The sequence below is a fragment of the Barbus barbus genome, assembly GCF_936440315.1.
Source record: "Barbus barbus genome assembly, chromosome: 6".
NCBI lineage: Eukaryota > Metazoa > Chordata > Actinopteri > Cypriniformes > Cyprinidae > Barbus > Barbus barbus.
In genome coordinates, this window is record NC_136734.1 from 11,257,570 (window position 1) to 11,285,000 (window position 27,431).

At 37.5% G+C, this 27,431-nt stretch overlaps 1 protein-coding gene across 1 annotated transcript in view; it reads left to right on the forward strand.

The window, feature by feature from the left end:
* The window catches only part of LOC306870850 (neuronal migration protein doublecortin-like), a 114,796-nt gene that overhangs the window by 61,466 nt on the left and 25,899 nt on the right, over positions 1 to 27,431 (forward strand). The window contains exon 3 of the mRNA XM_079418306.1: positions 13,471 to 13,805. Within this exon, the coding sequence (XP_079274432.1) occupies positions 13,471 to 13,805 (335 nt within the window). The remainder of the gene's footprint in view (positions 1 to 13,470; positions 13,806 to 27,431) is intronic.

The following is a 27,431-nucleotide window of genomic DNA, read 5'->3' on the forward strand; positions in this document are numbered from 1 at the left end:
ATCAAATTGATTGATACATCTGGTTGAGCTTGGTTTAAATTTCAATCTGATTTAAAGGGCTGTTGTAGACATGAAATAATCTGATTAACAGCAAAACAGAAAATATGTGTGTAGACTCTTGAATCCAACCATTTCTGACTCAGAAATACCTTGCACAGTGCCATGATGTGTATATTTACATACGTTTTACATCATACGAATGTGCATATATTTTACATCTTGTCTTACAAACTGGGCCACGTTTCCCAAAAGCAGTCCTTATTTGATCATAGCTCCTTTGGTGACAACTGGTTCTATGATTTAATTTAGGCTTACGATGCTTTTGGGAAACGCAGCCCTGGTCAGTAGATGAGACTGAATCAATTGAATTTATTGTGACTAATTTAATTTTTTGCATGTAAACATACCTGGTGACAACCTTAATTGAGATTATATTGAAAGTGGATAATATGGTTTATTTTATCCCATTTTGTTAAAAATATACAGTATATGCAATAAAGCAGGCAAAATAGTGTACATTTAGCCATCATATCGATTATCAGCCAAAAACACTGTATCAGCAAAATGTATTTATTAAAATATGTAGTGAATATAGTGATTTTCCTCTTTGAAATTCTCTGTAGTTGTTTCAATCCACCACACTATGTTAGCGATTGAAAGCAAATGTTTTCCACGTGAAAAGATAAGACATGCTTTATTACAGACCAAATCTGCCTTGTTAGTAAATGTTAAATTTGAGATTAATAAATCTGCCAGCTGACAGCAGTTGAAGGAGCTTGGAGGAAGATGTTCAAAATCTGTAGCACACAGACTAAACCTGGAGCTTCTGTGTGATCTGCTGCTGTGATACATCTGCTTGTTAACTGCACTGCCCATGCTTGTACTGTCCCTTACCCTAACCCTAAACCTACCCCTCACACAAAGTTTGACCTGTGTGTGTGTGTGTTTGTGACATGTGAGGACACAAATTTGTATAATGACATGGGTATGACATAGGTATTACAAGGAGAGGGTGATTTATGAGGACATGTACCCATATTTCAAAAGGCTTATAAATCATACAAATCGGGAAAGCCGATTAGTCACCAGAAGAGACGGACGGCAGCTCGCGTAAGTGTTTTGAATAACTTGGTCGCAGTTCTGTTGTTTAAATGATTTACTTGCTACTAGGAAGGAATAGTTCGTTTCCTACCTATTTCTACTCTGCATTTTCGTTGGGGTTTTTCTGTTTGATTGCACTTACTGGTAATTACAATAATTTGCGCCTCAGCTGAGAACGAGCCTGTGTGATTGTGCAAAGTGTTAGTTTCGTCTTGAGCTATTAGCAGTCCTACCTTATTGGTTGGGCTGATCAGAAGCCGACCACAGCGACTGTTAAAGTATTTAAACTGCTCGGTCGCTGCTCTAAGGTTGGGAAAGCCGATTAGTCACCAGAAGAGATGGACGGTAGCTCGCATAAGTGTTTTGAATAACTTGGTCACAGTTCTGTTGTTTAAATTATTTACTTGCTACTAGGAAGGAATAGTTTGTTTCCTACCTATTTCTACTCTGCATTTTCATTGGGGTTTTTCTGTTTGATTGCACTTACTGGTAATTACAATAATTTGCGCCTCAGCTGAGAACGAGCCTGTGTGTTTGTGCAAAGTGTTAGTTTCGTCTTGAGCTATTAGCAGTCCTACCTTATTGGCTGGGCTGATCAGAAGCCGGCCACAGCTGTTTTCACTCCAGTTTTTTAGACTGTATTTATTTGATGTCAGAGCGCTGACGCGGAAGCGGAAGCGTTCAGCCTCCTCGTGTGAAGACCAACGAGTGTAAAGACAGACGACCTTTTCCTGCGCGACTTTGACCGAGCAACGACACCGAGCAAACACTTAAGTATCGTTTTTATCTTCCCTCACACTTTCCTATCCTCTATCCTTCCACGTCTATCATGTGTTTCCAAACCATTCCGGTTCTCTCTCAACCTCGCTCTAAAAACACACGCAGAAGGTTACGTAACCCTGCTAACCTGCGCACTATCTCTACATCTTCCACTGCACCTCTTTCTTTCTCTGTAGGTCTTTGGAATTGCCAGTCAGCTGTCAACAAAGCCGACTTCATTTCTGCATTTTCCTTACATTCCACACTCAGCATCCTGGGCTTGACTGGGACCTGGATTCGTCCAGAAGGCTCGGCAACCCCAGCTGCTCTCTCTCACAATTTCTCTTTCTCTCACACCCCTAGGCAAGTTGGCCGGGGTGGGGGCACTGGTTTGCTCATTTCTAGCAATTGGAAATACTCTACCCACTCTCCCCTAGGCAATCTCAACTCATTTGAATCTCATGTCGTTACTGTAACAGCTCCTATAAGACTCCAGATTGTGGTAATCTATCATTCCCCGGGCCAAATTCTACCAACCTTCCTAGATGAGCTGGACAGACTGCTGTCCTCTTTCATGGAGGATGGCACTCCACTCTTAGTCTTCGGCGATTTCAACATTCACCTAGACAGGCCTTATGCTACAGACTTCCAGTCACTCCTAGCTTCATTTGATCTCAAACGCCTCACCACTACTAGCACGCACAAATCAGGTAACCAACTCGACTTAATTTACACACGCAATTGTTCTACAGATAACATTCTGGTACAACCACTACATATCTCTGACCATTTCTTCATTACATTTACTTTACATTTTGCTACCCAAGTGCCACCATCTCCCTTACCGGTTACTTTCAGACGCAACCTACGCTTCCTTTCCCCCTCCCTTCTTTCCTCTGTAGTATCCTCCTCTCTTCCCTCGCCTACCCATTTCTCTTCTCTGGATGTAAATGCAGCCACTGACACTTTATGCTCTACCTTAACCTCTTGTCTAGACGACATCTGTCCTCTCTCCTCCAGGCCAGCACGGGCTGCCCCTTCTAATCCCTGGTTATCCGATGTTCTTCGTGAGAATCGGACCAAACTAAGAGTGGCAGAGAGAAAATGGCGCAAATCAAATGATCCGTCGGACCTGAGTAGGTATCAGTCTTTGCTTTCATCTTTCTCTACTGAAGACCACACTGCCAAATCCTCACATTTCCACAACAAGATCAACAGCGCTCCAGACATGCGTAATCTCTTCAGAACATTTAATTCTCTCCTCTGTCCCCCTCCTCCACCTCCCACCACTTTGATAACCGCTGACGACTTTGCCTCTTTTTTCACAGACAAAACTAGAACAATCAATAACCAGTTCTCAACTCCACAGGACCTCCAATGAACCACATCCACTGCTCTAACTCCCATCTTCTCCTTCTGTCCCCTCACCAAGGCAGAAGTATCTTCAACCAGCTCTCATGGTTTCTTTCACAGTACAAGAAACTGGATGCTAAACAGTCAGGTTTCAGGAGTGGCCATTCAACAGAGACCGCGCTACTCTCAGTCGCTGAAGCCCTACGAATTGCAAAGGCTGATTTCAAATCATCATTCCTCATTCTGCTGGATCTTTCTGCTGCTTTTGACACTGTCAATCATCAGATTCTCCTGTCTACCCTCTCATCACTGGGCATCACTGGGATTCCACTTCGCTGGTTTGAATCCTATCTCACCGGTAGATCCTTCAGGGTGGCCTGGGGAGGGGAGGTATCCAAACCACATCAACTGGTCACTCGAGTTCCTCAGGGATCGGTTCTTGGACCCCTCCTCTTCTCCACATACACTACATCGCTGGGTCCCATCATACATGTACATGGCTTCTCCTATCACTGCTACGCCGATGACACACAGCTCTATCTCTCTTTTCAACCAGATGACCCAACGGTAGCTGCACGGATCTCAGGCTGCCTGGCGGACATCTCGGCATGGATGAAAGAACATCACCTACAGCTCAACCTGGCAAAGACAGAACTTCTTGTCTTCCCTGCCACTCCGACAGCATGACTTCACGATTCAGTTAGGCTCATCAATGATTACCCCATCAACTTCGGTCAGAAATCTTGGTGTAATCTTTGATGACCAGCTGACCTTCAAAGAGGACATTGCAAAGACTGCTCGATCCTGCAGGTTTGCACTACACAACATCAGAAAGATCAGGCCCTTTCTGACAGAGCATGCTGCACAACTTCTTGTCCAGGCCCTTGTCGTTTCTAGACCGGACTACTGCAATGCTCTTCTGGCTGGTCTGCCATCAAACACAATCAAACCTCTACAAATGATTCAGAATGCAACGGCACGACTGATCTTCAACGAGCCCAAAAGAGCGCATGTTATACCTCTCTTCATCTCCTTGCACTGGCTACCAGTGGCAGCTCGCATCAAGTTCAAGACACTGATGCTTGCATACAGAACTACCACAGGCTCAGCACCCTCCTACTTCCACTCACTATTACGAACATTCATCCCCTCCAGAAGTCTGAGATCTACTAGTGAGCGACGCCTTGTGGTACCATCACAGAGAGGCTCAAAATCACTCTCCAGAACATTCTCGTTCACCATTCCTGGCTGGTGGAATAATCTTCCCACCCCTATCCGGAACGCCGGAATCCCTGTCAATCTTCAAGCAACAACTGAAAACTCATCTCTTTCGACAGTACTTGACTTCATCCTAAACTCAAAAAAAAAACCTCTTTCCCTCTATCTTTCTTTCCCCTTACTAGCTTGTACTTATTTGAACAATGATTGAGACTTGGTGTTACGAGCACTTCCTCTGTCTGATTGCCTCTTCAAGATGAATCATTTTTTGTATTCCCCAATTGTAAGTCGCTTTGGATAAAAGCGTCTGCCAAATGACTAAATGCAAATGTAAATGTAAATGCATACAGAATGAGCTTTTTTGAGAAAGTAAAAATGCCTCCTGTAAGGGGTAGGTTTAGGTGTAGGGTGATAGAAAATATGGTTTTTACAGTATAAAAACCATTACACCTATAAAACAAACATATATTTAAACATGTTGGCACTTTTTTCACTTTACTTTTAATCACCAGCATATGTCAAGGAATAATGAAATATCTTGATATCCTGGCTCAATAAATGTTAATGATTTCTCACAAGCATTTGAAATTGTTTATACAACAATCATTCATGAAAAATTGCTGTGACGAGTCAGAAGCGTTTGGATCCATTTGCAGCTTTTATTAAGAATAGTCAGACAATACAGGGTCAAATACCGGCAAGGCAGAACAGCAGGGGCTAGACAGAGACAGAGTCAAGTACCAGACAGAAGATCAGGGCAGGCGGCTAGCAAACACAGTCCAGGTGAAACAATCCGAGGTCGGGGCGGGCAGAGAACAATCAGAAAACAGGATACAGTCCAAGGTCAAATACACAGAAATCAAACATGGTATAACGCTCAGAAATGACAGCCAGGGCAAAGACTTCGCAAAGAGTCTGTGTGTGGGAGTGGCTTATGTGTGTGTGTGTAAATGAGGTGCAGGTGTGGATGATCAATCAGTCCCAGGTATGAGGATGATGGGAAATGGAGTCCGAATCGAAATGGTTAATATTCAGGGGATGGCTCCCTCTGGTCGTGCGAGGGAGGCGGTATGGGAGCCTCCTCTATAACAAAAATATTACAGAAAAAAAAAAATTGGGCCATCACAATATATTTAGCATTTACCATTAATTTTAGACCTTGAAAATAAATGTAAACATAAAATTGTTCACAACAGTAGCTACTAGGGGTGTAACAGTACCAGGGCTTGAAAACGAAAAAAAATGACAATCGGTTCACTCTGAGCAGAATCGATATTTTAACGTTTCCGTTCCTGCGTTCCTCTGTATTATTACCGTTCCGAAACCGGTTTGAGTAGAAAAAATAACGGTTAATACCGTTATTTTTAAAATTGTCTTTGCCTATAATAATAATAATAATAATAATAATAATAATAATAAAGTACTGTGTTTTCTTTACACAAAAAAAATAAATAAAAAAAAAATACAGAAAGAGATGGTATGTTAACCCGCTGCGCTAATAGGCTATACAGCATCATCTTTTCTAGATTTTTACATTTCTAAATGTAGGCTACTAAACAAAATAAAAAAAATCTATTAATGCTTTAAAGACATTAAAGAATTTTTTAAAGATGTTTGCTGCAAATTGTAAAAAAAAAAAAAAAAACGCTACTTGTATAAAATGTTTTGAGGGAAAAAAAACAAAGGCTAAGCCTGCATTTTATTAGCCTATTATTCAGAAATTATGTAGGCTAAAATGCCGGTAAATCAAAAATGTTTACAAACATTATAAACACTAGGGATGTGCGCTACGACTAATTTGACTGTCGTTTAAACGGAAGTTTTGTATCCGGCTAGTCGACTAGTCTAAAAGCTAGAAACCCCCAAAAAATGGCAAAAAAAAGTGTGTGTGTCTATATAACAGCCTACACTTGAAATACTTAAATCTTTGAATCACACTGTCAAAACCCTCAATTAATTCTGCTAAAAATAGGTCATGATTATGCTTGCCTCGCGTTATCATCATTTAATATTAGGCGGTCGTTAAACAGAAAAAAATAAAGAGCATACACTCAACAGAGCCCTGCACTGCCCTCAAATTTAGGCCCTAGCCCGGCCCTGGCCCGAGACGCTCAGGCTAGGCCCGGCCCACGTCCGACAGCTTATCAGAATTTCCGACCCGAGCCCTTTTTTTCCCCCTTCTCCTAAAACAGTTTATACTACTGTTTCGGCTATTAAAATAGTTCCGTTTTGTGTGTAATGGCAAAATTATTATATTTCGTTTAGTTTTTTTATTAAGTCAATTTAGAAAAACGTTGGGAGCATTTTTGTTCATTAAATAGCCTATACGTTTTTGTATGAGCTGATCATAGCCTATGTTTGATAAATTTAGCCTTCTCATATCATCACGACTTGCCTAAAATAAAATCTATAGATATACTAAAACAGTTCAAGTATATAACAATGTTTAAACGTTAAACCTGCTATAATAATAATAATAATGTGCGCTAGCCTATATATATCTCAGTTTGTGCTGAGAGTGGAAGCTAAAGCGCGCTCTGCAGGACATGGAGGCACCAGCAAACACTTGGATTGCTTTCAGTGGAAACAAATTAAAATAGCCTACGCCGTCATTTTTTGTTTGTTTGTTTGTTTGTTTGATAAAGGTAAGAATAATACATCATTCCGATCTGTAAAGGGTCTACTTGTATTTGTGCGCACTCACAATACCAACAAAAGGTAGTTCTTTTATAAAACAAAGAAAATAAACATGCGGTTTCTGCCGTCTCGTCTTGAACAGGAGCGCTTCATAAAAATGAACCGAAGCTGAGCGAATACATGCCTCACAGACATGATAAATATATCTATAGAAAGCTTTAAATTATCCCTTAACGAAATAAAAAAAAATCGAAAACAAAAACTCTTTTATTATAATCTTAATCATAATCAATAAAGATGCATTTCTCTCTAAAGGCGCGTCTAATGAGGAGACGGCGAGTCAGGATCAGCAACTTCATCTTTGCGACACGGACTCAGAAAACATTAGTTTATTAGTAAATAGCTAAAATATCTCCTTACTATTTCCCGCAGACACATTCATGGTTATGTTTGCTGGGGTTTTGCAGCAAACTTTAGCCTATTGCGTGCATTTGAACGCAGAACTATTCCGCTGCGCTGAAGTCACCTGCTGCTTCTGCGGGACACTAAACACCATCAAGCTGCTCTCAGTCGTGTGGTCTCCTGTCGTTTCCACCAGCGCGGTGATTTTTTTTTCATCACTAATCGATAGATGTCTACAATATAAAAATCATTTTGCAGGGCTCTAACACTCAACATAAACCGGTGCATAGCTTATTTATTCAGATCGGCTGGAGCAATGCAGAAATGAAAAATCAATCAATAGACTGACAGAATTCTTCATTTTCATATAAAGTTAGCCAACATATAAAAAAATAGGAACGTTTATCAAGGAATAGCATTAAAATGGCTTTAAAAAATTTACTTCATGTTGGCTATATTGTCTAAAAACAAAAGAATGCTAGTTTTAAGAATGCACATTTGTTAACGTGGTCTGGCGAAAGACTGGACTAGACGATTCTGCACTTGAAAAAAAAAAACAAAAGAAAAACTCACTCTGCAGGAACTGAAGTCACAGGCACGCAGAGAGTTTCGAAAAGAGCCTGGAAATCCCGCAGCACCACCGCAGTGGGTCTTCGTTTAGAAGAATAGATCGCGTGCATGGGATCACGGACCGCAGCGACGTATGAAAGATTGACGTTGCTGGCTTTGGTTAACGCATAGGTCTTTCGTGTGGTCATTCTAAGCTCGCCGCAACTGACGTGAAGACAAGGCATGAGAGGTCTGAGGTAAAAATGTAGTTTCTGCCCAGATATGCTTTTAAAAATATTTAAATATTTTGATATGTATTCTTTTTCAAAAGTTTTATTTTAACTTATTTAAAATGTTTTAAAATGTAACGTTAAAAATGATGGTAATTTGAATGATAAAATGTTTTTTTGTTTTTGTTTTTTTTTTCTCTCGTGTAATCGACTATTGTTTTCAGTGTCGACTAGTAGGAGCTGTACCGTTTAGTCGACTAGTCGACTAGACCCGCACATCCCTAATAAACACTATCTCTAAACTTAAGGATAGGCTATAAAAACGTAATTCCAAAAACAAATTAAAGGTGAAACTGATGCCTACCTCTCTCACTCGGCACGAATCCAAATGTTTCCATATTCTCGACGTATAGCCTACTAAAATATTATTTATTGGCTTTTACTTTCATCGAAGCACCACTGGTGTGTAAGATCTGTTGAATCCATCTTACACTGACGTCGGATAAACGCTAACGCCGGTGTTCTGACGATATGTGCTACCCTGTCAGATTTTCCATTAAAACAGATGGTAGCAGAATTCATTGCCATTGCGACTAGGGTTCACAGCTGACCACGGGCAGGCATTTCACTCGCTGGATGCGTCAGCATCACATTTGTATAGTCTGTATTACTTGAATTCGTGATTGGTTGACAGCAAATTTAAAATATTAAATGGAACCATAAAATAACGTTATTAACCGGTTAATGGCAATTTCAAATTTTCGATTCTGTTCGGAACTATAAAATTTGATTTAGTTTCTGTTTCCGGTTCTGTTCCAGTCAAAATTTTGTTCGTTTCCGGTTTTCGTTTTCGTTCCTTGAACCCTTTCAGAGCCCTGAACAGTACACAAACATGACAGGTCGGTACATACCTCGGTTTTTACGTCACGGTTAGGTATGGTTTCGGTACTGGAGAGGTGGAAAACTAAACATAAAACTGCTTTTTGATTATTATTAAACAATGATTTACTGAACAAATTGCTCTTTCTTTAAATACATTCAAATACAGTTAAAGTTTTCTTAAAGGCACAATACGTAAGATTTTCGTAATAAAATATCCCAAAACTACTTGCACAGTGTGATATATTACATGCAGTGTTTGCAATTAATACCCGCCAACCCGCCAAATGCGGGTAAAAATAACGCTGTCAAATCACTTGCCAGTTTGGCAGTTTACATTTATTCATTTAGCTGACGCTTTTATCCAAAGCGACTTACAATTGCTATATATGTCAGAGGTCGCACGCCTCTGGAGCAGCTAGGGGGTTAAGTGTCTTGCTCAGGGACACATTGGTGTCTCACAGTGGATTCGAACCCAGGTCTCTCACACCAAAGGCATGTGTCTTATCCACTGCGCCATCAACACCCCATACAGTTACTTTTGTAAGTTATGTTCACTCATTATTTTCTTGGGGAAGTTCATGCAAGTCGAATCTGCGCAGGTTTAGCGCAAATACTCGTGAGACATCATGACATTATGGAGTAGACTATATTATAAAAACCAAAAAAAACACACAGATTGCACACATATGTGACTATGATGAAGTCAGGTTAGACAAAGTGCGCATACTTTAGAGTGTGTTCTTTCACTTCATGATTCAGTCTATTAATATGCATTAAGAATGATCACATAATTCAAGATAAAGGGGTAGAAATTGCATAGGCCTATATATATCAATTCATATACAGGTAGTTATTCAGTATCACACGAAGAGTGCAGTTTTTTCTTTAAAAAATCAGGATGGTTACAAATGTGATATTGATTTTATACAACGGTTCAATAATAATAAAGAAAAAAGTTCATATCAAGAGACTTACGTTTTAGACACAATATTGGCAGTTTTTGCTCTATTTCGCCAACAAACAAACAAAAATAACATTCCAAACACAGCCAGAGCACTGTTTTGCGTCTCTGAGGAACATGACAGTGTTTCGTTCCTGAATAAATCAACTGTTTAAATGATTTGGTTCAGTCCCAATGACTCACTTAACAGTGACTTGTTGACACCTACTGGCGATTTCTGCTGTGAACTGACCATGCAGTATATGAAGAATATCAAAAACTTCAGGACTCAGCTGTCCACAGTAGTCCTTAAGATATCAGCACAATAACACACTCAGCAAAATATTGTCTAATTATCTTTATCGATAAAATCCCAGAAAATATTGAGATATTATTTTTTGTCAATATCGCACAAGGCTTAGTAACCTGGAAGCCTCACAAGCTGTTGGTTTATTTCTGGACGTTTTTTTTTTTTTTTTTGGCTAGTAGAAGTTATGAATGCTAGAATGCTAAGCTAGTAACTTAAAAATCTAGTAGCCAAATTGGCTGGTGAGGGAAAAAGTTCATTTTAAACCCTGATTGCAGTTGTGTACTTACGTTGTCCCAAAAGTCACCAAGGATTTGTAAATCCAGAGGAATTACAATTTTAAATAATGGCTCATCCCTGATCATTGTCGCCTATCAATGACGTAATATCCGCATATGCCCAGTTTCCGCTTGTAGAAACTATGGCAATACATGGACACAAATGCTGCTGTACAGTTAAACTAAATCCATTAGGGCTGTCACAAATAAAATGAAAAGGCCAATCAGAGGTGTTCAGATGAGTTTTTGTTCAGTGCACATGCTCGCTGACTGAATTCAGCTCTCACATGAATTATCTCATCATAAACAACAAAGTGCGGATGTGCGTATGATGTAAGTAAGGGATTCATTCATCAAACTGTGTATAGACAGTGTCACGAATCCGGTCTATGATCTTCCGTTCGTTCACCACAAAAGGACTCTCACACAACACAGACTGTTACACTTACCCTGGACATCCCACAAACCATTTCACTCTGATTACGCACAGGGCTGCAGCCAATCACACACCCTACATAAACCATGGACTTCCCCTCCCTCATTGCTGAGTAATGTTTTCGCATATCGCTACGTTAGCGATAGCAACGTTACGAGACCTCTCCTAGTCTTGTATTAAGTTTCTAGTTCTAGTCTTAGTCTAGTCTCGTCATATTGCCTCGTTGCCTGATTACCTGCTTGCCTTGGATTCTCTTGTCTTGTCGTTTGGACTCTGTTAGCACCTTGCCTGGACTATTGCTCATGTTATCGGATTACCTCTCTTGTTAAGCCCTCTGGATACTGTTCGCCGATCGAAGACCCACGCCTGCCCTAGGATTATTTTTTGCCTTGCCTGTGATGTACCTGTGTTGTTATCTGACGCTTGCCCGTTTCTTGACCACGCCTCTTTAATAAAGCTTTGCACATGGATCCTCATGCTCTGTTAAATCCGTAACAGATAGCTTTACTGATTACAAGGGGAGTTTTTTGAGAGTGTTCATGCTAGACTGAAGTCAGTCATAATGTTCTTTGACAATGTTCTTTGTTCGCTTTCTTTGTATAATTTATTCATTGTTTGAGTAACTGTGGAAGGTACAGGTAAAAAAAATAAATACTTAATTACCTCATCAGTGAACATCCTGCTTCATAGTGTCATCAAGTTTAGCCTTTGTTATTGTTTTGAAAATGCGACCTCCAGCGGCGAAAACTTACATATTGTGCTTTTAAGGATAAAAATCTACCGTAGGTTATGCTCTAAATAGGGAGCCCTTATACATTAATATAAATTTACAATTAACAACAGAGCCCAAACTTAAATTCAATTACTATTTATTTTTTAAATATAATAATCAACACTCAACTTAAAAAAAAAAAATAGGCAAACATGTAAATTGCAAATAATGCAGTTTTAAATTAACTTGTAAATTATAAAATTTGTTGTTGATATTCATATACTCATTTATTATTTATTATATTCATTTGCACAGTGGCTGTCATAACTTGTTTCATAACAGATTATTTAAACATGCATTAAATAATTAAGACATCGCTAACAGGTAAAGTCAAATATAATGAGTCCAATATATAAAAAGTCCAATATTTTGCGAAATGCTCTTCTCTATAGACTTAATTTCTCTAGCAAACTAACGAGCTGTGGCCACTGATGACTTGCCTGAGGTAAAAGAAATGTTATGTGACATTTTGTTTAGATCTGTTTTATTGATGTCTTTCTGCAGTTGAAACACTGATTAAGTGATTACATGAGATGTTCATTCATGTTTATTCCACATTAAAACTAGTAGTAAAGAGGAAGGGATGATTGTGCTCACTCGTGCTCCGCTCCACAGTTTGAACCGAGGGGTTTATACAGTGATCTGTCTCGACACATCAAAGAGCATCAAAACGGCATGTGTTGTTTGAATTTCCTGAAAAAAATGGAGACTTTGTTTCTTATCAAACATAACAATATATTTAACTGGAAGTTTCTAATTAAGTTCCACTTGTGCAGTGGTTAAAACAATGCTGTATTTGTTCGGTACATATTCGTACCAAATCGAAAGACAGAATTCAGAAGTACAGAAAATTTTCAGTACGAATATGTGTATCGTTACACCTCTAGTAACTACCTTTTAATTTAGGGCCTGAAGAAATCCATTTAAATTTTGCCTAAATTCTGTTTTCCATTTTATGACTTATAAATTTATTATAAAAAATGTTGTCTCACAAAATTAATTAATAAAACTCTAACAATTTAAAGAGTCTTTTAAAATGTAAACAAATGAAAGTCATTTTAAAACAAAACATTTAATTTATGTCAAATAAGATGCTGCACAACAAAACTTTTCAAATTAATAATTTTAGTATACAGTAGTCATATATTTCTGTCATAATTTCTTCAAGATAAACCAGACTTTTATTTTAATGGGTTGTCGTGAAGGTCTTTCAGTTTTACTTTCAGTTTTAGTGTGTTTGATGGTAGTTTTTCTCAAATTAAACTGTGTAAAGATGCTGAAGGGACTCTCAGAGCAGTTAATGTGTTCATGCAGTCATATATTGAGACTTAGACACTGAAAACACTGCAAGCATCAGGTGTGTTTGAGTTTGTGTATTTGGACAATACTGCACCATTCATTCACACAGAGACACACAGAACGTGCAGATTTATTAGGGGCATGCCCTGACTGTTTTCTGTCTGGCTTGTTTTCTGCTTTGTGACAGGATGTTAGATTAATCCATATTGTATAAAAACATCCAGAGCTTATCATCATTGTTCACATAAATTTGTTTCACATCATTGTTCACATAAAAACTTTTTTTCTGTGTCATCCAACTCTCCAGGTGAGAGCTATGTTTGCGCATCTGAGAACAACTACAAGAAAGTAGACTACACCAGAAATGTGAACCCCAACTGGTCAGTGAATGTGAAAGCATCAGCCAGCCAGAAGAACATGCTGGCTAACCGCACAGCTAGTGACCCCAAGGAGAACAAGGACTTTGTGCGACCGAAGTTGGTGACAGTGATGAGGAGCGGAGTGAAGCCGCGGAAGGCCGTCCGTGTGCTGCTCAATAAGAAGACGGCACACTCTTTTGAGCAGGTGCTCACCGACATCACAGAGGCCATTAAACTCGAAAGCGGAACAGTGAAAAGGATCTATACACTGGATGGCAAACAGGTATGGGAGGAGTACAACAATAAACTATGAAACACTATGTTTGGGAATTAAATATTTCCATTTTGCTTACTCTGTACTGCAGTTTATGACATTTAAATTTTACATGAAACCGTATATACATATATATGAAAGTATATACAGTATACCTTCAGAACCCCTGAAATATAATATGGCACAAGTTGCATAGGATTACTTTACAACACATTAAAACAAAGTGAAAGTCACAATTCTCTGCCATTAAAAGAATAAGAAGCAGGACATTTTTTAATCTATTTTGTGTGTTACAAAAAAGCAGATAATAAGCATTTAGAACAACATTAAGGTGAGTTGTTGTATAGTTTAAACAGTTTAATTAAGTTGTGATGGGTTAAATAAACTCTAAGCAGATAAACACGCCTTCAGTCAAGTGCAGACCAGCATTGAAATGTAAATACACAGCAGACATAACTTTGTTTTTGCTGAGTTTATTTATGCAGTGCCCTCCATAAGTATTGGAACAGTAAAGACAAAATTGCTCTGTTGGCTGTGGAGTCAAGACATTTGCAAATATGATTAAAAGATTAATATGAGACAAAACTACAGAATGTCACATTTTATTATTAGCTGTTTCAACACATTCATGTTTTACCAAATAAAAAGAACAGCACTTTTAGAGTTCATCCCACTCATTGATGTGAGCATAAGTATTGGGACAGTTGAACATAAGGCAGATATAAAAGATTAAAAGCTATTATTTAGTTGCAGATCCCTTGCACACAATCACAGCAGTGAATCTGTGATCCATAGACATCACCAGACTCTTGATCTCATCCTTTGAAATGCTTTTTCCCAGCCTTTAATGCAGCCAATTCCAATTGTTGCTTGTTTTGGGGAGTTTCTGCCTTTACTCTCCTCTTCAGCTGGTGAAATTCATGTTCAGTCGGATTTAAATTTGGAGATTGACTTGGGCAATCTAAGACTTTCCATTTCCATTCCACTTCCCTTGACTCAACTGGCAGGGTGTTTTGGGTCATTGTCCTGATGCAATATGAAGCACTTCCCAATGAATCTGGTGTCATTTTCTTGAATATTGGTAGGCAAGATGGTTTTCTACTCTTCCAAAGTCATTCTGCTACTGTCATCATACATTAAGTATGGGGAAGTCGTGGCCTAATGGTTAGACAGTTGGACTCGTAATCCAAAGGTTGCGGGTTCGAGTTTCGGGCCAGGATCTATTAAAACCCTTCTGCTGCATTAAGGACATTTTTGTCCATTTTCAGTTTAATTTCTTTGACCATTTTGGCTGTTTTAATGCAAATGGTATGTAATTTGGCAAAATTGTGACTTTTTGGATAATTAAAAAAAAAAAATTCCCATGTTGCATAATATGTATAACACACACTGTGTAGATCAAATAGCAACATCTAGCACCATAATGGACAAAATTGTCCCATTGACACCCATTAAAACATTGTTTAAAGCCGGGGCCGTCATTAATACATGAATCATGACTTATGTTGAAACATCCTTTCATTTGGAAGCAAAAGGATTATATTTGCATTATATAATGTATTCCACCAGATAACGTCACTACATAGGTATTCCCTATGGGGAAAACGCACGTAATTTTCCTGGTTTCCACTAGGGGCACTATTTACTGTGATATGAAGCATTTTAATGGCTCAATGATCTAAAATTATGTTTCTGAGAATGTGTGGATGTCTGAGAGCAATGTGTGTCTGCGTTGACAAAAGTGTGTGTGTGTGTGTAGGGCCTAAATATAATAAATAAATATGGTGTTTAGGCGAGTGACAAAAATCATAATATCCTGAAGGTCATATTTTACTCCTCTCCTTTACTCCTTTACTTCTGCGCGCGCGTGTGTGTGTGTGCATTTAGCAAGAGAAAGTGCTTCTCGCTACATTGTTTTCTTTTGGTTTGATTCATGCGTATTTTACGTACAGACATGAACCTTTGACACACCTTCATTTTTTTTTTAGCAGTCTGTGTTTCAAAGTCAATTGATAATTCCAGTCAATCCTTAGACAATAACACCTTGCATCTTGCGGCAACACAAAGATGTAGCTGCGAGGGATCCAAAACAAAGTCTGCCTTTGTTTTCCAAAACGTGTGTGCGTAAAATATGCATGAATCAAACCGAAAGAAAACAATTGTTGAGAAAAAAAGTGTTTATACAAGTGCGGTTGATGCAAAAGTTAAAAAGCTGGACACACTTTGGTGCGGCCATTTCACACTCGACAAAATGAAGAGAACGTACACGACCACCGAAGTACTGGACCGAAGTAAATCTCCACCACCTGCTCAAAATGTGGAATTTACATCTGTAAGGAGCATGCATTGCAATTCTGCCGCTCCTGCAAATGAGCTGAACAACGACCCCATTTTGTTCTGAAGTTTTAATTGTTTGACATGTTTATAGAATTTAGAAAAATAAAAATTCATGTTCATGGTGATCTTGTAGTTTTGCTTTCATTCTAGAGCAAATTTTGATGTGTAGGGAGACATGCACAGGTTATAGTCACCTAGTAGAAATCAGGAAAATGTTTGCAATAATGCAGATGTTTGCAGTATGTCAATTATATGAAAAATGGTACCAACTGGTGGAAAACAGTAAAAAGTAAATATTTTACCCCAAGGCTTGGTAATGACTGGGTATTTGAATAGAAATGATGATTTTATGATATTATAACAGTGTGTTCAAAAATGAATATTTCAATTTATTTTTGGGTTTAAATAGGGACAAATTTGTCCTTATGTGTGATTTTTTTTTTTTTTTTTTTTTTTTTTAAATCTGACATAGCACAAAAAATAAAAATGGACCAAATATAATGTTGCTGCTAATCTTTGACATATTCAAGACTGTGATAATCCAAAGCCAAGGTTTTCACTTTGCATTTAGTATATGGAAAATAATTACATTTTTGTGTTTTTTCCTATTATACAAATTGATGGTATCGTCACCAAAACTGGAATTTAAAGGGTTAAAATCCTGAAATTAAATAAATATTTGGTAGTTATGATGAGGACTGATGCTGGTTAAAAGATTTACCTTAGTAAAAGTGGAAAAAATAATAATATATAATAGTTTTATGGCAGTGTTTAGAGTGGACATTTTTGTCCCTTAACGCGCTGTGTGATTTTTAAAAAAAATCTGACATAGCACAAAAAATAAAAATGCACCAAATATAATGTTGCTGCTAATCTTTGACATATTCAAGACTGTGATAATCCAAAGCCAAGGTTTTCACTTTGCATTTAGTATATGGAAAATAATTACATTTTTGTGTTTTTTCCTCTTCTACAAATTGATGGTATCGTCACCAAAACTGGAATTTAAAGGGTTAAAATCCTGAAATTAAATAAATATTTGGTAGTTATGATGAGGACTGATGCTGGTTAAAAGATTTAACTCAGTGAAAGTGGAAAAAAATAATAAAATCCAATAGTTTTATGGCAGTGTTTAGAGTGGACATTTTTGTCCCTTAACGCGCTGTGTGTGATTTTTGTTTTTAAATCTGACATAGCACAAAAAATAAAAATGCACCAAATATAATGTTGCTGCTAATCTTTGACATATTCAAGACTGTGATAATCCAAAGCCAAGGTTTTCACTTTGCATTTAGTATATGGAAAATAATTAAATTTTTGTGTTTTTTCCTCTTCTACAAATTGATGGTATCATCACCAAAACTGGAATTTAAAGGGTTAAAATCCTGAAATTAAATAAATATTTGGTAGTTATGATGAGAACTGATGCTGGTTAAAATATTTAACTCCGTGAAAGTGGAAAAAAATAATAAAATCCAATAGTTTTATGGCAGTGTTTAGAGTGGACATTTTTGTCCCTTAACGCGCTATGTGTGATTTTTTTTTTTAAATCTGACATAGCACAAAAAATAAAAATGCACCAAATATAATGTTGCTGCTAATCTTTGACATATTCAAGACTGTGATAATCCAAAGCCAAGGTTTTCACTTTGCATTTAGTATATGGAAAATTATTACATTTTTGTGTTTTTTCCTCTTCTACAAATTGATGGTATCGTCACCAAAACTGGAATTTAAAGGGTTAAAATCCTGAAATTAAATAAATATTTGGTAGTTATGATGAGGACTGATGCTGGTTAAAATATTTAACTCAGTGAAAGTGGAAAAAAATAATAAAATCCAATAGTTTTATGGCAGTGTTTAATTAAACACTTAATGCACTCAACGTCGTAAAATATATAATGCAGCACAAGGGTTAAAGCACTAATCACACACTGTGACATTCAAATCTGCGCTCGCGCTGCCGCTGATACAGAGAGAGCAGTTTATGTATATAAAACATCTTTACAAAGTCTTTTTATCATTATTTTTGTGTTACAGACATCGAGATAATAACAGAAGTACTGGAATAAAAGTTTATAGTTCGGATATAAACGCTGTCTACAGAAGCGATCAAAATAGAATAAATCACCTTATTGAAAGAGGATGCTTCAAATAAAGATTGTGTCGATTACAACGTAATGCCAGCAGGTGGAGACAAGTGACTTAAAATGAGATTTGTTAAAAAACGTTGATTCATTCAGGAATGAAACAAGTGAAGTCTTTATGAGCAAGTCATGAGTTATTAATCATTTGTTTAACTTTTTTTTTTATTGTATTCTATAAATAGACTGCAGCAATTTTCTCTAGAAAGTCTAGTAAATTGTTATTTTTAGTTGTCTGTTTTTTTTCAGAATCATGGTGGGAGGAAAGTGGTATCTATTTTAAAAATAAAATATTGATACAATATAGTTAATTAAATATGAAAAAATAATACTTCTTTCTAAAGAAATTTTTGAACTATATTTTTTTAAGAATGCTTAATGCTCTTATTTTGAGATTGTTCAATATGCATTTTGCATCAATATAGCAAAACAAACTTTTAATCCAATTTGTTTGTTCCAGATTTTTACTTTTCTTATATATATATATATATATATATATATATATATATTCATGCTCTGTTATTTTAAATAGGACAAAGACGTAGATAAGTAATAAACTATTTCTAAATCAGTAAATCTGCAAATATTGTCTTAAATAAAGTCTGATGAAGCAAATTGTTCCTTCCACCTTGCATATACCTAAACCTACCTATCTCCACCCCCTGATCCTTAAACCCACCCATCTCCACCCCTAAACCTACCCATCTCCATCCCTAAACCTACCAATCTCCACCCCCTAGATGTGGATCCAACCACGTCCCCTGGATCTTGGGGGCTGCAGCGAGCCCTACTTGCTCCAGGGTGTACTCCACCTGACTGTGTTAAAATGGCCAGTGATTCAGTTTTGAAACCTGCCACTGTCAAGATTGAAAAACCTCAGTCTGCCACATACAGCCCATTTAATTACTGGCCCCTTGCACAGGCTTACAATGCCAGTACTCCCTTTCAGTCACCTTTCCAAGGAGAGGCGGAAATTAGTGATTTAGCAAGGTTTCTTGGCCGTCGTGAACTCATTAATTTGGGATTTACAAAATTCAACGACCACCTAGAGAACTACTGGGCTTGGAAGTCATCTTTTTTAAATGCGAGCAGTGGCCTCAAACTTACTTCCAGCAAACTTTTTTATTGATTAAGTGGCTGGGCAGTAGGTCATCAGAATATGTGAGACGCATCAAGTCTGTGAATATAAGGTATCCTGATGTTGGGCTTAAGATGGATTGGGACCATCTAGAGGAGATGTATGGATCCCCTGAGGTGGTGGACAAAGCACAGTTTTGACAAGATTGAGAAATTACCAAAAATCAGTAAACAAGATCCTCTGAAGTTACAAGACCTCAGAGATCTGTTATGTGAGATTCAGTCAGCTAAAGCGGAAGGTTACTTGTCAGGTCTTTCTTACCTGGACACCTCCAGAGGTGTCAATCCAATTGTGGAGAGGCTGCCTTACCACCTGCAAGAGAAATTGATTTATCAAGGTTCTGAGTACAAAAGGAAGTACAATGTTACCTTCCCTCCATTCGCTTTCCTCACTGACTTTGTCTGTCAGGAAGCACGTGCTCTAAATGATCCAAGCTTTGTATTGGTACATCCAGCACAAACTAGAGTAAAGCAGAATCTTTGGTTAAAATGCAAATGCAAAGAAGGATTGCTGTGTCTACCCATAAGACGGGTGTGGCATCATCAACAGGGTTCTCTCCTAGAAGTTGTTCCAGTAACGAACCAATTGATGTAGAAAATGAGTGTCCTATACATAAAAACAAACCTCATCCGCTGAGATGTTGCCATGAGTTCAGAGCAAAGACTCTAGAAGAGAGGCAAACACTGCTTAGAGTAATCGATGTGTGCTATAGGTGCTGTGCTTCCACCCTTCACTTGTCAAAGAACTGCAAAGCAGTAATTGAATGCAATGAATGTGAGAGTGATAAGCACGTGTCAGTAGGGGTGTGCGATATTGAAAAAAAATGATATCTCAATACTTTTTGGGATTTTTTCGATAACGATAATTAGACAATATTTTGCAGAGTGTGTTATTGTGCTGATATCTGACTACCGTGGACAGCTGCAGTTTTTGATATTCTTCATATTCTGTGTGGTCAGTTCACATAAGTGATAGAACTGAATCTTTTCATATAAGTTTAAATTTATTTTAATCTTTTATGGGCAATTTTACCTTTAATAAAGCCATTTTTTTCTAAAAGTATGCATCTTTTGAGTAAAATTGTTACATTTAATAAGTCAATTAGAATAATAAGACATTTAGGCTGTTACCAAACAAATGAAACCAGTATTAATCTTTGCAGAAGTTGCATCTGAAGTGGCATTTAGATGTATTTAAACACGGTTTAATGCAGCTCAGAGGGACATGGAGTGCTTTAACCTGCACTTACAAATGCATAATGTTTTAATATTTTAAACATAAACATTAAATACTGATATTTTAAATTATTTTAAAATGAACAGATACTTTGAATGTGAAATTAAAATTGCTTGTAGGTGGCAGCAAGTCACTGTTAACAAGTGAGTCATTGCGACTGAACCGAACCATTTAACGGTTGATTCATTCAGGAACTAAACATTGTCATGTTGCTCAGAGATGCAAAAAAACAGGGCTGTGGCTGTTTGGCATTATTTTTTGTTGGCGAAATGGAGCAAAAACAGGCAATAATGGTGTTTAAATGGTAAGTCTGTTAATATTAACTTGTTGTTTATTGAACTGTTTTATAAAATCACAATAATGCTTATTTTTTAACAAAAATGACACTCTTTGTGTGATTGTAACTATATAAAATTTTATATACACACATTTTCTGCCCCCATATCTTGAATTTTGTGATAATTTTTAATACATTTTAATACACTGAATCATGCATTGAAAGAATACACTCTAAATGCACACGTGCTCTAGGGGTGTTTTGTTTGGTTTTTGCAAAATACTCGATAATGTCAAATTACATATCGTTAAAACAACAATTACGATACTATCGCAGACGATATATATCGCACACCCCTACGTGTCCGCACTTCATCCTGGTCCTCCTCCATGGGCCACAAAAGATCCCTTATCAGATCATGGCGGGGAGGAGGATAAAGGCCCTTCTGCTAATGTCACTTCTCAATGCACGGAGATTTGTGGAGACAGTCCGATACCCAAATCATGCTCCAAGATATGTCTGATAAGAGTATATCCTGAGGGCTTTCCAGAGACTATGGTGAAGATGTATGCGGAGCTCGACGAGCAAAGTAACAGATCTCTAGCAAGATCTGAGTTTTTTGACATATTTAAAGTAAATGGAACAGAGCATCAATATACACTTCGAACCTGTGCTGGAGTGATGGAAACTTCTGGAAGAAGAGCCACTGGCGTATCTATGGATGGAAAGGTACGTGTGTCACTCCCAACACTCATCGAGTGTAATTACATGCCTGATGACCATTCTGAGAGTTCAATCTCCCACCATTGCACATCGGTTCCCCCGTCTGAAGTCTATAGCTCATGAAATACCTGAGATCGATCCAGGTGTGCAAATATTGCTACTTTTAGGGACAGACATTATTCAAGTCAACAGAAAACAGCTCAATGGTCCGAACCAGGCACCATTTGCCCAAAAACTTGATTTTGGTTGGGTGATAGTTGGAAATGTTTGCTTGGGTACAAACCTAGCAAAGTTGATGTGTTCCGCACAAACATACTTCACAATGGACGCCCAAGCTTTTGTGAGCCATGTCCTAATCAGATAAGGGTGAAAGAGGAGCTAAGCAACAAAGATCATGCCATCTCTTCTCAAGGCTGTAATTTTTACTCGACCACTTGTCCTAAGTCCTTGCTGGGTAACGATATCTTCAAATGGACACAAGATGATGACAGGGTAGCCCCTTTCACTGATGATCGAGAGTTTATGGAACTGATGGACAAGGACATGTTCATTGATAGATCTAACAGCTGGGTGGCACCTCTGCCTTTTAGAATTCCACACCACCCTGGCTGCCCAACAATAGGGAACACAGTATGAAATGTCTCCTGTCACTCCATCAGACATTGAAGAGAAAGCCTCAAATGCAAGAATATTTTGTTACGTTCATGCAAAGTTTTTTTGATGCAGGTCATGTAGAATCAGCTCCACCTGTAAAGGAAAATGAGGAAGTGTGGTACCTGCCTATTTTCGGTGTCTATTACCCTCGTAAGTCGGGACAGATCAGATACTCTACCTATTTGGAGGAGCCTTGGTTTGAGCTGGAATCTTAAAGATGACACCTTCACTTTCTGTGTTGATGCAGAAGAGAAGGCTTTCATACGTAGAGGTGTCTTGGCAACTGTCAACCGCGTGTTTGACCCTCTCGGGCTGGCAGCACTTGTTACCATCCAGGGAAAGTTCCTTCTTCGTGATTTGACAGTTGACACAAAAGATTGGGATGCCCCTCTATCTACGGACAGGGAAGCTGAATGGGAGGCTTGGAAACACTCTTTGCAGGATCTAGCACAGTTCAAAATTCCCAGAGTGTACTCAAAGATTTCTCTGTCCTTGGCACAAAGGACAGAAATGTGCGTTTTTTTCGGTTGCTTCCACAAAGGCAACGCGGCAGTAGCCTACTTGAGTGATAGATGGAGATGGCTCATGTGAAGTGGGGTTTGTCTTAGGCAAGGCTAAGCTTGCCCTGCTGTCTGCTACACCATACCTAGATTAGAGCTAGGTGCAGCAGTTCTGGCAGTAGAAGTTGTGGAACTCATTTAAAATGAGTTAGATATTACCCCAAATGCTATGGAATTCTATTCAGACAGTAAAGTGGTGCTGGGGTATATTCATAACGAAACCAGACGGTTTTATGTGTACATGAGTAATAGAGTTCAGCGGATCAGGAAATCAACAAGGCCGGAACAGTGGTATTATGTTCCCACAAGTCAAAACCCTGCCGATCATGCAACACGTTAAGTACCTGCTTCAGACTTGAAAGACTCCACATGGATTTCTGGGCCTGCCTTGCTTTCTCATCCTGATTCAGAATGTCTTGAAGACAATCAGTCATACATCCTAATTCACCCTGATTCAGATGTAGAAGTGCGTTCTAATCATACTGACCTGACACCTTATAACTTCTCGACCGCGCACGAGGGGGTCTGGCAAACAGCAAAAGATGGGTACTCATTTTTACCTGTTTGAGCATTCAAGCATTGCACTTCGAGTTGATCGATTCTCTTGATGCTTCCACCTTTATCAATGCCCTCCGACGTTTCTTTGCAATTAGGGGTCCAGTGAAACAAATCAGATCGGACTGTGGCACAAATTTTAAGGGTGCTTGTAAGGAGCTGGGAATGATTGCAGAAGAGCCTAACTTCAGGAACTACTTGAGTGAAGAAGGATGTTGCTGGATCTTTAACCCTCCTCATGCATCCCATATGGGCGGAGCTTGGGAGCGACTTATCTGAGTCGCACGTCACATATTGGACTGCATGTTGCTTCAGAACAGTCACTATCATCTAACTCATGATATGTTAGCAACATTCTTGGCAAACGTTTCTGCAATTATGAATGCAAGACCTCTTGCACCTATCTCAAGTGACCCAAACTCACCCGATCTGTTGACTCCAGCTACCCTTTTGACTCAGAAGTTCGGTGTGCTCTCTCCTCCTCCAGGAGACTTTGAAAAGGATTTTTGCCACCAGAAATGGAAACAAGTTCAATAACTCACTGACACGTTCTGGGAAAGGTGGCGACGTGAGTACTTGGTCAGTCTACAGAGTCATCGCAAATGGCATACCAACCGGCCTAACATCAAGGAATTTGTAGTTCTAAAGAAAGGAAGCTCAAGTCAAGAGAAATGACTGGTCACTAGCTCTTGTCACTAGGGTATTCCCAGGCAGTGACGATAAGGTCAGAAAAATTTAAATCAAGGTCACAAAAGATGGGAATTTTAGAACATATCTGAGACCCGTGTCCCAAGTGATTCTTCTTCTGTCACCAGAAGAAAGACTAATATTCTAAAGAACTGTAGTATTGATAATAGTGGTATTTCTAAAATACCAGGCGAGAAGTGTTCTGACTGTTTAAATAGTCATTTAATTTTGGGTTTATTTTATTGGTTAAGATGCATCATGTGATTTAGGTCAGAGGTCATGGTAGCCATCTTAGATTTCACTTCACAGCAGCAGTGATGCAGCAGTAGACTTCTCCCTGATAAAAGCTATATTTCTGTTATTTCATGCCAGAGGCCATCATCTGTAAGTTTAATTGTTTACTGAATTTTATCCTTGTTAAAAAAAAGGATTTCATGCCATTTAAAAATAAACATTGTTGTGCATTTGAATAAGAAGATTGTAGTTTCTCTGTCATGGTAATGCTAGATTTGCTACTTTCTTTCCTAAAAATTACTTTTAGACATACTTTATACTTAATGTATATATATAATGTGTCAAAATAACGGAGTTCCTTAGGATTTTTTCAGCCTTTAAGAACGTTTTCCGGTAGCGAGCAGAACTAATGCGCAAATGGCAATCTCATTGGCTGGTGCTCCCCAATTATTGTCCTTGTTTTGATTTCAGCGAATCTGTTAGAGTGAACGCACACAACCTGATTAATATTCATGAATCCAGCTGCTCGTTAATCCTTAGTGCGTGTTATACTGTTCTTATTAGCAGAATTCATATTTTTATTATTATCGTCTTATCAGTATTATTGTTAGTTTTTTCCCATTTTTTTTTTTTACAGAAACACTGAATGACCAAAAAAGCACCACGACCAGTTCTAAATTCAGTTAAAATGTCTATGCATTCATACATGGTTACTAAGTTTTACATTTACATTTATTCATTTAGCTGACGCTTTTATCCAAAGCGACTTACAATTGCTATATATGTCAGAGGTCGCACGCCTCTGGAGCAACTAGGGGTTAAGTGTCTTGCTCAGGGACACATTGGTGTCTCACAGTGGATTCGAACCCGGCATGTGTCGGCATGCGTCTCACACCAAAGGCATGTGTCTTATCCACTGCGCCATCACCCCCCCCCCCCCCCCCCCCCGTTTTAATTCTAATTACTAAAGTTCTATCATTAAGTAATTCTTGATTATCATAATGTCACATTATAATGCTTGATTGACTGATGTTAAGAGTGTACTTTCAGATATTTAAAAAGCTGTATCATTTTACAAACATATACAGTAGGCTATATATATATATATATATATATATATATATATATATATATATATATATATATATATATATATATATATATATATATATATATATATATATATATATATATATATATATATATATATATATATATATATATATATATATAGACACACAAAAACACTTTCACAGACTTTTTCATTAACTGTTCCCATCTGGTGGAATGACCTGCCCAATTCGATCCGAGTAGCCGAATCCTCACCCATCTTCAAGAAACGGCTAAAAACTCATCTGTTCCATCTTTACTTGACCCTCTAACTCTAGCACTCTCTATTCTAATTTTATTTTATATATGTCTTTTTATTTAAAAAAATTAATAAAAAAATAATAATAATTAATAATAATAATATTTATCTGTACTGCGTTAGGCTAACTGAGACTTGTAATAGCACTTGCACGTTGTTGCTCTTTTGTTGGTTTTGATTGCTTCTTATGTCCTCATTTGTAAGTCGCTTTGGATAAAAGCGTCTGCTAAATGACTAAATAAAAAAAAATATATATATATATATACACACACACACACACACACACACACACACACAGTATATACATATATACATACATACATATACATGGGCGTTTCTTCAACTAGGGGAACATTTAGCCTTGTGAAGTAAAAAAAAACTTGTTCAAAGGTCACGTAACACAGTCTCATAAGTTTAAATAATTTGTCTAGTTTTAAGGCCTGTAAGAGGACAAACTTAGATTGCAAGAGAAATTGTTAATATTTTACATTTTTCCGACCTGCAATGAACAAATGTATTTTCCACCACATCTCAATATACAGCTGTTATTTAAATATAGAATAACTTATGCTACTCAAGAATTGTCTAAGATCATTTTTGTAACTAGTTTTACCAGTTTTTCCACAATGTACAATAATTATACATTTATCAATGAGATAAATTAACTGCCCTAAGGACCAAATGCTAAACTATACACCTGTCACACTCTTAAATCTAATATTTGTTTGGTAAGAGCTTATTAGAAAATTAATAACTTTAATTTTTATATTAAGTAGAGCATGATCTCATAAATTGTGGATACATTTTTAATGTGTGATGAGCTTTGCTTTGCTAATGCTGTGATGAACTTTTAAATATTTTAAAATGTGTGGTGATGGAAATGACAGGGTGTTGTGGAAATGACAATGAATTAACGTGAATGTAGAGAAACAGCAGAGATATTTATTAGAAAAAGTTTTAAACTCATCACACTCATTAAACTCAATTCACAAAGTCATTAAACATAAATTGTACTTTGAAACCATAAATGTCATTTCCACCACAGAGGGCAGTGTGGTGGAAATTACTTTGGTGTAAATGACATTTCTGTAGTTTTTTTGTGAAAAAATGGAAGATAGCTTCACTGATTAGCTTTGAATTAATACTCTGCGTTGCATGTCTGCAAAATACTCTTATTTAACTTAAACATTTTTGCTTTTTTAAAAAAACCTTGAAGGTACAGCATGTTTGGAAATGACGTAGAATAAATATATTAACTGATCAAGCAATATTTACCTTGATTTTTCTTCATATGTTGTTGATGAAAATTCAAATTCCCTCCATGTCCAACATGTGCTCTGAACATTTCCATAGAAACCACCTAAACAATATTTCACACAAACTTTTTAAAGGGACATTACAGTGTTGTGGTGGAAATGACAGAAATACTGTGCAACAGCTATATTTTGTATAAAAAGTAATATTGATAGTGGTCTCACATTAAATACTATAATGTATTTAAATTATTTTACTAGTGCTTAATTCAGGTACATTAATAGTTACCAGATAAGTCATATTTTTAAACTGTATTTACATTGTTGAAGTTTAAACGTCTGGGTGTACGACAAGGAGAAAACAGTGATTTTGACACCTATGATGAGGTTGAAAAGTATGAAAAAAAATCATAATAGAAAGGTAGTAAAAAGCTTTTAAGGTGGTTTTATTGTTAGTTGGACAAAGAA